The sequence below is a fragment of the Chrysochloris asiatica genome, unplaced genomic scaffold, assembly GCF_000296735.1.
Source record: "Chrysochloris asiatica unplaced genomic scaffold, ChrAsi1.0 scaffold00053, whole genome shotgun sequence".
Lineage (NCBI taxonomy): Eukaryota > Metazoa > Chordata > Mammalia > Afrosoricida > Chrysochloridae > Chrysochloris > Chrysochloris asiatica.
In genome coordinates this window covers 11,170,870-11,184,640 of record NW_006408571.1, presented here as the reverse complement: position 1 = coordinate 11,184,640, position 13,771 = coordinate 11,170,870, and the positions used below count along the sequence as shown (strand labels likewise).

Genomic DNA, 13,771 nt, shown 5'->3' with positions numbered 1-13,771 from the left:
AAGCACACAGATAAAGGGTCACAGGAGAGACAAAGTTAGGGATCAACAGGGGAAGGAAGGCCAAGGTTCAGCAGAAGAGAGATAATTAGTGGTCACTTGAGTGAAGGTCAGAGGTCATTGGGAGAGGGTGTGCGTTACCGGTTTACGAAGTTGTTTAGGGGGCATCTTCGTAGAAGGAGGAAGTACCTCAACCCCCGGAGAGCCTACAAAAAAGAAGTTTGTCCGTCTCCTTGACCACGCACAGGAAATCTGGACTTTCACTTTGATTCCCAGTCGCAGGGGTTCTTTGGGGACAGCCGTCGTTGTGGGTCCCTGAGCCCTTGTAGGAAAGAATTGGCTCCTCCCTGACGCGGTTACCCAGCAACCGACTGACAGTCAGGGCGCAGGCGTCTCTGGCGCCCCCTCCTAGTTCAGGGAGGAGACGGGGCGGGCACTTGGGGAGCCTCACTCCTCTAAGCCCCGCCCCCTCAGAAATAATGCATCCGAGGGCTGTGAGTATTCGGAAACTCCTGAATGTGGGCGGAACTGGAGAGCGCCCAGACACCACCTACTCATGAATAATGCATGACCGGGCGGTGTCCCGGACCCGGAAGTGGAGTTGCCGAGTCACCGCAGTGGCTGAGCTGCTGACAGGAGGCGGCGGCGGAGGAGTAGGCGAGGCAAGACCTGCGGCTCGGCCTGGCCTCAGCCGCTGGAGCTCTAGGCAAGCCTTCTGAGCCACGCCAGTCTCAGCCCGCCCGCGAACCTCTGGCCCCCCGCCCGTCCCTAGGTCAGCCCAGCCTCCTCCGCCCGACTCATCGCGGGCGGCCTAGTCTGCACCACTCGCCGGGCTCCAGGGGCCGCCGCCCCGTGCGGTCCAGTCGGCGTCCCCGGCCGCGCCCGGCCCCCAGTCTGCTTGCCTGCCGGCACCATGATGGAAGAGATCGACCGGTTCCAGGTGCCCACCGCGCACTCGGAGATGCAGCCGCTGGTGAGGGGGCGGGTGGCGGGCAGGCCAGGACCGGGAGGGGTTGCCGAGGAGGGAATAGGCCGTGGGGGCCGTGCGTGGGGGCGCCATCGGATGGAGCAGAGAGAGCTGTGAAAACGCGTAGCCAGAGGAGGGGTACTTGCAGGCCAAGAACACCGTGGGAGAGAGAATACGCAGGGGGAGATCTCGGGGGTCTGTAAAGGCGAAGGGCGCAGTTGTTAAGAGGCAGGCCGCCGTCGGATGGAATAGAGGAGAGCACAATGGTGAACCCCCCTGGTAGAGGTCCTTAGTGGAGGATGGCAAGGAAACTGTGATGGGACACCCCAAGTAGCAGGCCCTGGAGGCTGTGATAGGGAGGTGAAGGTGGGTAGGCGTATAGCTCTAGAGGCCTGTGATGCTAGGGACCGGGAAGCGGGGCCAGGGGCGCCGTCAGGCTGAGACGGACTGGAAATAGTCATGTAGGACGAGGGGCCTGTCAATCAGTTCTCTGGATCTGAATGGGAACGCAGGACCGGGGCCAGGGACCAGTTACAGGGGATTTCTTCCTCTCTGGAGAAGAGCGAAGGCAATTGGGGGCTGTGGGTCCCCGAGCTGGCGAGGAAAGTGAGCGGCTGAGAGATGGAGAAACAAGGACGCCGATCAGAGCACTCTGGCACTGACAGGGAGGGGGCGGGGCCGCCCTGGAACTGCCTGTGCCCACGGGTTCCAAAGAGCCCCTAACCTCCTGGGCCTACGTGCTTCTACGTGCTGGGCTCTGATTCTGCTGCCTGTCCGCTGTCCCAGAGTCAGGGAGGAATGATGTCATCGCTGCCAGTGCGAGGGGATGAAGGGGGAGGGCGACGCGGACACACCAGACTAGGCCTGGGGGGAGACTTTATCCGTGGCCACCGCCCGGGTGAGAAAGGCGGGGTGGGGCGGGGTGGGAGGTGGGAGGTGGGCTACCTGACTGCCTTGTCCGCATGGCGCCGGCGCAGGAGAGCAGAGGCCTAGCCAACTGGTATTAAGAGAGGGAGAAAGGAAGGGAGCACGCCGTCCCTGTTCGCTTTTGCATCTCCTTTCCCAGGTGGAGGCCCAAGAGAAGCTGGAAGGAGGCTGGGGCAGGTCAGGAACCTAAGTGTGTATGCCCTAGTAGTATCTGAGCTTTGCTGGAGTGAGCAGAGCTCTCCAAGTCCTGAAGCTCTTGGGCTCCCTAAACCTTTTGCCTCTGTGTTAGGCAAGAAAGCGAGGAACAGGTTATGCTCTTGAATCTGAAGACCCTTAGCTGATAGATGTGCTTTGTGGCTTACTGGGCAAGTAACCGGCCCATTCCAGTATTCGGGATGGGCCTAAATGAGGACCCATGACCAACTCTATACCATACGTTTTGGGGGATGGTGGAGAAAATCATTAGGACCAGAAAATCATAAGCAGGAGATAAGTCTCTTTTTCCCCTCTTCTATGATTACCTTCACAGTTCTAGCAGCCAAAACAGAGTAGCTTTACAGAAATGTACAATATTAAATTGAGAAGAGAGATGCTGCAGAATTTCTTGGGGGCCAGAAAATCTGAAGGGAAGTTGGTCCTACAAACCTGCAGGAGGACCTTGGACTGGGCTAAGAGAGCCTTCCTTTTTGTACTCTGTTTTCATCCAACCAGGCTTCTGGAACTAAATTACTCTTCCAGTTTTGAACATATAATCAGTACCCAAAAGGGATGGTGGATGAAGAAGGAGGACCAAGTGAGTCAGGAGAAGGAAGCAATGAGTTAGTTATTGCCTCCCATCTGGGATTCCTGAGGTGGGAGGTAACAGCTGTCCTGGGAAAGAGGGGAAGAAATGAGTTCACAGGACTCCCTCAGTTGTGAGAGAGATTCTGTTATTTTCTGAAGTCATAAATGGTGACATGTCTGGGGAATGGTCCAGAGGACTCCTTAGGTATATATGCTTTCTTGTCTGTGCAACCCTGGAGTTGGAGAGAGACTTATGGACAAGAAAGAATTTACTAGACAAGTTGTGGATGCTGCCTTTAGACTCTTTTCTAGAAACCCTTCTCTGCAAGAGGATATTTTGTTGAAGTTGAGTGAGAGTCTTATGGAAATAGCAATAAGACAATTCCCAAGTGGAGACCATAGACAGTGCCTGAAGATCTCTGCCTCTTGAACCCTGTCCCCAGGCTGGCCATCTAGTGAACTCCAAAACTCTACCTTAAATACCCTGTATATTGTTGAGACCAGAAGAATCTTGTATGAAGTTTTACTGGGAGCCTAAACTTGATGCACCCTATTCCTTACACCCTTCTTTTGGAACATAAGGAATTAGGATGTCATATGACAGAGGTAAAAGGCAGAAGAGAGGGGCAAAATGGAGCTTTAGGTATATTTGAGTGGAGCATAAAACTGATGTGTGAGGCAGGCTCAGGCTCAGCTGTGACCAATTTCATTTTTTGCCATTATTTATTGATAACTCTAAGAAGTTATTCCTTTTTCTTGTTCTCAGTTTTTCCTGTTTATGAAATGAAGACAAACTATCTCTTTAAAATTTAAACAATTGTTAAGGCTATCCAGTCAGTTCTGACTCATAGTGACCATGTATAGGATTTCTGAGGAGAGTCTGGTGATTTTGAACTGCCAACTTTGTGGTTCAAACTGACCTTGTGGTCCAGTGCTTATCCTATAGCACCACACGAATTTCCTCTGCAAAGGATCTCATGGGGATCTAATATCATGGATTCTGCAAATTTATTCACCAAATATTTATTGAGCATCTACTCTGTTCCAGATACTGTAATAGGTGTTGGAGACACAGTGGTTAACAATACAGATACAGATAAGTTCAGGGAAAGTTTTATTCCTCTTGCTCACTCCTTCAGTGTGAGTCCCCCTGAGGGCAGGGTAAGGAAATCAGGCAATGCTGGTGTCAGTACCATTGCCCCTTTCTGGGTCAAGCTATACGGATAGGAGCCTGTCACAGGACTTCCTCATCAAATAGTCCTCCCTCCAGTCATAGTGGCGGGAAGAATCTACGGGCCATTCCTTACTTAGAAAGATGAATTTAATGGACAAGCATCTTTATTTACTTGAAAGGGAAATAAACATCAAAAGGAGGCCCTGGGTAGGAGTTGGGAGAAAAGGCAAAGCCAGCAGATCTGGGTGTTTCCAAGGTGCTAATTTAAGCATTAGTTCTCAGCTAGTGGGAGGAAAAGGAAAAGATCCCTGTCCTGTTGCTGCTGCTGCTGCCACAGCTGCAAGGAGCCTCCTGTAAGGGGTAGGAGTTTGCCTGAAGGGAGTTACCTCCCTCCTTTCCCCATCACACCAATGACTTAATTGGCCTAACTGCATCTCAGCAGCTGAACCAGGCCTGGGCCTATCCCTGAGAGTTCCCCAGGGTCTCTTCCTGTCTCCTTATGAAAGGAATGAGATATCCTCTTGCAGATGGATTCCCTGGGCCCCACTCCTGCTGTGTCTATCTCCCAGACAATCCTGAATGTTTCAGAGCACAGATTCTCCCAAAGATATTAACAAGAATAGGCACACTTTGTATGTCACTTCTGTCTGAACCATACACCTCATGATCTAGGGGAGCTGACCAAGGCGCTCTGTTGAGCAATTTGGTTGAGTTTGGACTATTGTTTATATTGCCTATCTGCTAAACTGGTTGGTGCAGCTGCACAGAATGTCTTCTCTTTCTGCTGCAATTGGAGAGGAAGAGATTTGTTACAAGAAAAACAAATGGAGCTTTCAGACACTAAATTGTATCAGGAAAACCCTGCCTGCTGTGCTTTTAAGAAACTTGAAGAATGGCATATGGTAGTCTGGACTCACTGAAATTCAGGTTATCTGTTACCTCATTTGGTAACTTATAAGCATTTGCTATGTATTTACTTCAGTTCAGGTATCTTATGGATATGGAGACAAGTGAGATCTCTCCAGTGGGTGAACAGGAAAAGGGTGGATTCAAATGGCTACAGGAAGGTTTTTAGATACATGTTCAGAAAGAGGTGTTCCCAAGAAAGAGTGAGCCATCCCTTGGGAAAATGTGAGGAATTGCCAAGGTTCCTAAGTTTGGAAAAGATTTTCAGATTCTTACAACCTCCTAACACTTAGGGATGTGGATGGTCAGGAAATTAATTCAGTAAAATGGGCCACGGCAGCTCCTGAGAGTAACAGAAAGAGCATTGCAAAGATAGCAAGTAGCCACCATGGGAAATTGACCAAACTGTATTCCAGGGTCTAGCCACCTTAAGTTGCCTCCTTGTAGTTAGATGATTTTCCAGTTGGACAGATTCTTCTAATGGGTCCACCGTGTGGCCCGTGACCCAGCAGTATTTTTCATGCTTTTGTAGAAAGGCACACCCTTTCTATATTGTAAACAGGCCTCCAGTTACTCAGGCCTCCAAGCCCTCATTATTCTTTGTCTCATTCAATAAACACTTAGTAAAAAATTACTCTCTGCTGAATCCTGTGTTGGGCTCAATAACACAAAATCTTGCTCCAGGGATTCACAGAGTCTAGAACAGATTGAGGCACTACAGGATCAGGAACACTGTAAGAAAAGTAAGAACCTGGACCATTGGTGCCAAAGGAAAACAGGAAGGGCTCTCATCAAGTAGTCAGGGAGGTTTTACAGAGGAGACATGACTGAGCTGGCTCCTGGGAGATGAATAAATTGGCAAATCAACAAGGTGTGGTAAGGACAAGACTTCTAGGCAAAGAGCATGGAAGAAGAAACAAAAGGATGCATTTGGAATGAAGGCTTATAATTAGAACAGCATAATCAAATTTGAGTTTAGGAATATCACTTCAGTGTAGAGAAGGGATTGGACAAGGTGAGATTTGAGGTTGGGAAACTAATAAAGAAGCAGTACAATAATCCAGACAAGAGATGATAAAGGCCTCCATTAAAGCAGAAGTAGTAAGCAAGGAGTGGACAAGTGCATAGACTCTAAGAAAATGGAATAGTCAGGGTGCAAAACCTATCTGGATGTGAGATAAAGAGGTAAGGGAGTCTAGGATGACACCTGGGTTTGTGGCATGGACAAAACTGTATGGAGAGTGGAACCATTAGCACCATCTCAGGAAATCTGCACACACACACACACACACACACACACCACTTCTTGGTCTTAGGGATTGTTTATATGGGGGGAAATGGCTATTTTCTTTTGCTCTGCTGCTGGAAGGTAAATTCTTAGGTTGATAAGGGATCCAGGAGTCATGGCAAAACAGGGATACTGACCCCACCTCAAAAGGACTCATCTTCACACTTTCTTCCTGAAACAGGTCTTGATGAATGCAAGAGAATTGGTGGCAGCAAAGAGCCACAGTATTTTTTTTTATTTTTTTTTCCCAGCAGCACTTTGATGAAGGAAAAATAAAATCCTTAGTTGGAGGATGTTTTATGTTGTAGTTTCTGACCTGACTTTTTACCGTCATTCTGGTCAAACCTGTGGTTTTATTTCTGACTAACTGACTGAGCTCAGTCCTTTCACTGACTGCTTATAAGAAGAGATGTGTCTGTTACTATATCACCTGGAAGAGTCAGAATGAAAAAGAACATGTAACTTCCTTCTCTGAGACCAGCCTGAAAAGCTGTGCTTAGGATAGAAGCAGTGTCCAGACTGCTTGCTATCTTTCAGACAAGATATGCCAAGGGAGGCATCTGGAGTGAGACTACTCAGAGGTAACTTGGCTTTTAAGGGGCCCCAAGTGTGGTCTCTGCAGACAGGTGTTTTTGTAGTAGCTGTGATTCAGGTTTAGTCATTCCTAGCCTGAAACTACTTGCTACTGTCAACTGTCTTTAATCCAGAGTAGACAGAAATGGGAAACTGAGGTTTCTTTACTCCAATCTGATTAGCCTCAGGGGCTTTCTTCCCTCCTCTCAAGGGCAGCTGAAAAGCCAGTGTTTGGAAAAGAGGCCTAGGAGATTTGCTTCTTGGATAGAATTGCTGCATGCCTTCCACAAACCCTAGGAGAACTGGTACCCAGAGTCTGAGTGAGTGGGGAGGGGAGGATCAGGCTAACAGCGTGTTCCCAGAGGTGTTGGTTGAAGGAAGCAAGAGGTGTGGCTCAGCAGGCTTTCAAGTCATTGTTTCCTATGGAGACTCTGATCTGAATTTGGCCATCTGGGCAAAAGAAAGGAAGGAAGGAAGGAGGCAAAGTTGGGACCAGCTCTAGTTCTGGCTCTGTTTCATGTTTAGAAATTGACACATGACACAACAGCCTCACTGTGGGGCAGCCAAATGATCCCTGGCTACAAGGAGGGACTCTAGAGTGGGGAAGTTGTCTAGGAAGGTGACCAAGAGGGTGTGGCCTGGGAGCAGGGAGAACACTGGGACCCACAAAATTTTTCATCAGGCTCTGTTTGTAGGAAGCCAGTTCAAAGCAAATATGCACTTACACGTATTGCTGTTATTGTTGTTGTTGTTAAGTGCTGTCCAGTCAGTGTCAACTCATAGCCACCCTGTAAACAGTTCCCAAGGAGCAGCTGGTAAACTTGAACCACCGAACTTGTGGTTCAAATAGACTTTGCAGTCTAGCGCATTAATCCATCAGGATCAGGTGTATATGGTTCTTGAAGATCAATTTTAGGTTTCTTGAAGATCAATTTTAAGTTTCTATGATAAAAATAATGGTGATATATTAGTATATACATGACAAGCTATGGACAACATTGCGAAGTATGAGAATTCCGGAACACTTAATTGTACTCATGAGGAATCTGTACATGGACCAAGAGGCAGTTCGAACAGAACATGGGAACACTGAATGGTTTAAAATTAAGAAAGATGTGCGACAGGGTTGTATTCTTTCACCATACTTATTCAACCTGTATGCTGAGCAAAAAATCCGAGAAGCTGGGTTATATGAAGCAAAACGTGGCATCAGGATTGGAGGAAGACTCATAAACAACCTGCGATTATGCAGATGATACAACCTTGCTTACTGAAAGTGAAGAGAATTTAAAATACTTACTGATGAAGATCAAAGAGCACAGCCTTCATATGGATTGCATCTCAATGTAAAGAAAGCAAAAATCCTCACCAATGGACCAATAAACAACATCCTTATCAACGGAGAAAAGATTTAAGTTGTCACTCTTCCTGGATCAACTATCAACACTCACAGAAGTAGCAGTCAAGAAATCAAACGACATATTGCATTAGGCAAATCTGCTGCACAAAACCTTTTTAAAATGTTGAAGAGCAAAGATATCAGCTTGAAGACTAAGGTGCGCCTGACCCAAGCCATGGTATTTTCAATAACCTCACATGCATGTGAAAGCTGGACAGTAAATAAGGAAGACCGTAGAAGAATTGAGGCTTTTGAGTTATGGCGTTGGAGGAAAATATTGCAAGTGCCATGGGCTGCCAAAAGAACTAACAGATCTATCTGTGTTGGAAGTAGTGCGGCCAGAGTGCTCCTTGGAGGCCAGGATAGCCAAACTTCGTCTCTCATACTTCGAACATATTGTCAGGAGGGACCAGTCACTGAAGAAGGCTATCATGTTTGGTAGGGTGGATGGTTAGAGAAGAGGAAGACCCCCAGAGAGATGGATTGGCAAAGTGGCAGGATCAGTGGGCTCAAGCGTGGCAACAATAGTGAGGTTGGCCCAGAATTGGGCAGTGTTTTGTTCTGCTGTGCATAAGGTTGCTATGAATCCGTACCACCTAACAACAACAACAACAACATGAGTATATACACAAGTGCACTAATGGCGGCCATTCTAGCCCTGAAAAGTATGACAAGATGTCATACCCAAGCAGAAACCAGTGTAGCTACTCTAGGCTCCTGGCCTAGTTTTGCCTGTTTTTGTCACTAGACAAACACTTGGGGTCATAGCCAGAGTTTTCCCTGGTGTGGCACTGAGGGTTAATGGCTGGACTGCAAAGTCAGTTTGAACTGCAACGTGGGCAGTTCAAGCTCACTAGCCACTCCTAGGAAACTCTGTACAGGATCGATATGGGTCAGAACCGACTGGACAGCACAACAACATCTATCTAGAACCATACCTTAAGGGGTATTTTAACTAAGATTTATTGAATTAACTAAACTCAAACTGTGGAATGAGAACAATATACATTTTATTATGTAGTTAACTTAAAACATAATTATGTATAAGTTATAAATGATTTATAATGGAGTCCCCATATAAATTTCCAGTTTTAGTTTTATAAAGGAATTAGTAAAGCCCTTACCCAAGTATGGCTTAGACTAGCATTTCCTATAGTATATTTTTAGAAATATGGATCTCTTATTATACTTTAATGAGTCCTGTAGGGTAAACATTGGACTGCTAACCACAAGGTCAGCAATTCATACCCATGAGTTATTCCTCCATAGAAAAATGAGGCTTTTTGCTCCTGTAAAGATTACAGTCTCTGATAGACTATATATGATTCAGAATTGACTCAATGGCAGTTGATTTGTTTTGGGTTTGAGTATTTGAGGGTGAGTCAAAAATTATCCACACTTTGCTTATAGAATTTATTTTAGTCAACTTTTAGAAAAGACAAATACATAATTATTGACATAATCTCCTTGCTTTTCAATACACTTTGCCCATCTGTCAAAAAACTTTCATATTCTCATATTAAAAAATATTTTAGGCATGAATGCACCACTACCTTTATCACTGAAAAGCAATTCTCTTTTTTATTTTACCTGAGGACTATGCTTTACCCTTTTGTGTTTTGCCAAACAGGAAGGAACATAAAGGTTGTAGGCCCTTTGCAGGAAGAATCCCCTCTCTATTGGGATTTAAGATGAACACTGATTCCCTGATTAGAAGATACCTTAGGATTTTATCATTTAAAGAAAAAAACAAAAAAACCCAAACCCAATGACATTGAGTCAATTCCAACTCATGACAATTCTATAGGACAAAATATAACTTCCCCATAGAGTTCCCAAGGTTGTAAATCTTCATGGAAGCAGACTGCCATATCATTCTCCCTTTGAATAGTTGGCAGGTTTGAACTGCTGACCTTTTGGTGAGCAGCTGAGCACTTAACCACTATATATACCACCAGGGCTCCTATGTACTCTGTGCAGTGCCATTAAATGTCCTCTCCAGCCACAGCAGCTCAAGAGATACTCCTGCATAATTATTTGATACCCTTTACTCCATGGGCTACATAACACATTGGTAATAGGTTTTATCCCTTATGCAACCTGAAACATTTTTGTTAAGGCAGAATCCTTGCTCAATGAGAAAGTGGCATGATTGATTTCCCATGTCTGCTGTCGTCTTCAGCAGGGAAACAGCAGTTCTAGTGCTCTGCTGGCCATCCTGATAGTCCTGAATCATCATAGTTTTCCTAGGCAAAGAAGACAGGAAAGGGCAACTCTTGGGGATGTTAGCCAGATCAGCAGTCTGTTTCACTGAGGGGCTAGAGTCTTAGCATATGACTCCCTAAGAAGTGAATAGGAAAAACTGATCTTTCCTACAGCAACATTGTTGTTTTAGTTTTTAAGCTTTTGCATGTGTGTGGTGAAAATATACACACCAAGACATTGTCAATTCAACAACTTCTCCATGTAAAATTCAGTGACACTGATTATATTTTATACACTGATTACATTTGAAGTATTAAATTGATACAAAGATAGTAGTTCATTGGAAAATGATAGTCCAGGTGATAGGGAGTAACCTTGACTCTGCTGAGCAGAAAGGGACAAAGAGGCAGATCTAGGAAAAGATCTTCTGAACATCACATGAAAGTCAGCCACACTTAAACCAAAACTATAAATCCTTGACTAAAGTAGCAAGAGGAAAGAGTGGGCTACAAGAAGAGACAGACCCTAAACAGTTACTAGAGAGGAAAGGGCCTACCATGGGCTATAAAGCTTTAGCACTGGTTTTCCAAGCTAATCAGGCCCCATATTTTAAAATTCTACCATTTCCCTAGAGACTGGTTTCCAAATTTTCAGTCTTCCTGGCTACCCTAGTTAACAGTCTTGAATTTCTCTCATCTGGGAACTAGACCCAGACCTCTCCATGAGATCTGACCAGCATAGATTACTATGGAGCTGCCACTACCCATGATATTGATAATGTTCTTCTAGTATTGACAGTCAAGGTTTTGTGATCATACTTAATTGATACACTCATTCTTATATTGAACTAGAACACATCGGAAATAAGGTAGTCCCTTGCCTTGACAGAGTAAAATCAAGGCAAAAACCTGGGATGACACCCTGGGCTAGGCAGGCTGCCAATATAGGTACGAGTCCACTGAAGCTAGTGAAGCAGTGATTTCACACATATTAAAAACTACATCACTAGGTCTCTTGCCATACACTAGCAAATAATTATTATCAGGACTGATTGTAAGGGTGGGAAATGTAAAGGTAGACGTTTTGGGGCAAAGGGAGGGGAGTGATTAACCTTGTAGTCTAGGAGTGGAGGTCCCTGGGACCATCAAAGGAAAAGAGCGGAGAACGGAACCCTACCCAGAGAAGCAGTGATGCAAGGGACGGAGGCAGAGACAATGATGTGGGGAGATGGAGTGGAGATGGAGTGGCTGGGGACTTTGGGCCAGGAGAGAGAGAGGGACTGTATGTGGACAACCAGGGTGGGGGGGGGGGGGGGGGGAGCAGGCTCAGGGTATATCCTTTGGTTGATGGATGATGCACGGAAGGGATTGTAACCATGGCAAGGAAACAATATACGATGTATGATGTAACTTTACTCTCAGAGAGGTGAGCTCAACAGGGTGGAATTTAAATAAGAAAATAAGGAAAGCTGTGAGATTGGATTGTTGTTGTTGTTAACTAACATCAAGTCAGTTCTGACTCATAGTGACCCTGTATAGGGTTTCCGAGGAGTGGCTGCTAACTTTGAACTACTGACCTTGCAGTTCAAATCAGCCTTACAGTCCAGCGCCTTATCCCGCAGCACCACATAGGCCAAGGTAAACGTTCAAAGAGGGCTAGTGGTTGAGTGGATAGAAAGCTTAATGTAAGTCCACTACATGGCACGGTGGTTGGTTGTGTGCCGTCAAGTTAGTTCCAACTCAAAGCAGCAGCACTGTACAGGGTTTCTGAGGATGAATCTCTAAGGGAGCAGAAAGTCTCATCTTTCTCCCAAACCACATGACATAGCCATCAGAAAAGCAAATGCTTTGTTGGGCTGTATTAATAGAAATATGGAGTTCAAGTCCTAGGAGGTAAGAATCCTGCTCTGCCCTGTACTACACTTGTTAGTGCCACCTGAAGACCTTTTCAGAATTTATGACATCGTTCAAGAGGGAGAATGGGTGGAAAGATGATAGAAGTTGATCATGTCCTGTGAGAACAGTTGGAAGACCTGAGATTATTCCGCATTTCAATGTCTTCAAATGTCTAAAAGACTGGAGTTAGAGAAGGAAAAAAGGTGGTCTTGAAGTGAGGAACCAGGGCCTGTGCTAGGAGTGTGAACATGCCTCTACCTCCTACATCTACTGGTGCCTATTTCTTGTGGTAGCAGTTCTTAAACTGGGCCAAAGGTCAGGGCACCTGGAAGGCATGTTACTGTTTGCAAAATGCCACATTCTTTCCAAATTAGTAGCTAAGAACAACATTCTAGCAGAAAATATGGCTATAGTATGTATGTACAATATAAACATATTCCAAAAAACTTAAAGTGCATGAGCAGCACTTTCCTACTTTTCTGTTCATATGTTTGCCAATCTTTCTATATCTCTCAAGGTCAATCAGAAAAATGTCAACTTCTGTATACATCTTTTTCTTTCTTCAATAAGATGCAAGCTCTCCATTTTACCTATCTTGGACCTTAATACATTGTCTTTGTGTGAAGTTTGTAAGTGTAGCTGTTTTGTCCCGTTCTTGAATTCTTTTTTAAGGTAGATGAAAAGATCTCTTTCCAAAGCATCTGAACCATCATATGAAATAGATTCAGAAAATCACTTTTTGCCCATTTTATAGATACGCATTTTAGCGTGGCCGTTACCCAGCTAAAACTTGGTGGGGCCTACACTAGAGCCATAGCATCCTGACTCCTAGACCTGTGATGCTTTATAATTTGAGGCCTAATTAAATGCATTAAGTTTAAATGTCTCCACTATTTTTTTTAAATGTTTTATTATGAATTATGTGATTGTTTACATGGAGGAACATTAGCTTTACATTCATTCTATCATATATAATTTCATTGCCATGGTTACAATCCCTTCCATGCATCATCAACCAACCCAAAGGTATACCCTACAAACCTGCCTCCTAGTCATCAGCATACAGCCCCTCTCCCTCTCTGGGTCTAAAGTCCCCAGCAGCTCCACCTCTCCATGTCATCGTCTCTGCCTCCATCTCAGGTGTTGCTGCTTTTCTGGATAGGGTGCCACTCTCCGCTCTTCTCTGTTGATGGTCCCAGGGACCTCTGCTCCTAGACTGCAAAGTCAGTCACTCCCTCCTTGCTAAAAAACATCTACCTTTACATTTCCAACCCTCACAGTCAGTCCTGTTAACAATTATTCATTATTGTATCACAAGAGACTTATCTGCATTTCCTTTCATCAGCCCTGCCTAGACAGATTGGATACTACTCAGTGGAGATTCTACCTTCCTCCACGCCCTCTGGATCTAGACTCCCTTTTGAAAGCTTAAACCAGTCACTTCTTGCCTTTGTAGCCACCCACCCCCCATTTTGGGTAGCCAATGTCCAAGTTGCCCATCCCTGTCTACTCTGTGTATGGAGGGGGTGGGAATGATCCTCGCTGTAAAGATTAGTTCTCTCTTTTGAACTACTGCATCCATAGGTGTAGGTCAAGTTCATCAAATTGTATCAGATTACTCTTTTTTTCCTCTTCTTTCTTCTTCTACTTGAGCTCT

The 13,771-nt window shown here is 45.3% G+C and overlaps 1 protein-coding gene across 5 annotated transcripts in view; it reads left to right on the top strand.

Moving 5' to 3' along the window:
• Nucleotides 1-603: 603 nt before the first annotated feature.
• FAM219A (family with sequence similarity 219, member A) overlaps nt 604-13,771 on the top strand; it is a 60,043-nt gene continuing 46,875 nt past the window's right edge. For 2 of the 5 annotated variants that reach the window (XM_006863047.1, XM_006863046.1), the window contains exon 1: nt 604-970. In XM_006863047.1, the coding sequence (XP_006863109.1) occupies nt 911-970 (60 nt within the window). In that variant the 5' untranslated portion in view covers nt 604-910. The remainder of the gene's footprint in view (nt 971-13,771) is intronic. The other 3 variants (XM_006863050.1, XM_006863049.1, XM_006863048.1) reach the window with 2 other exon arrangements.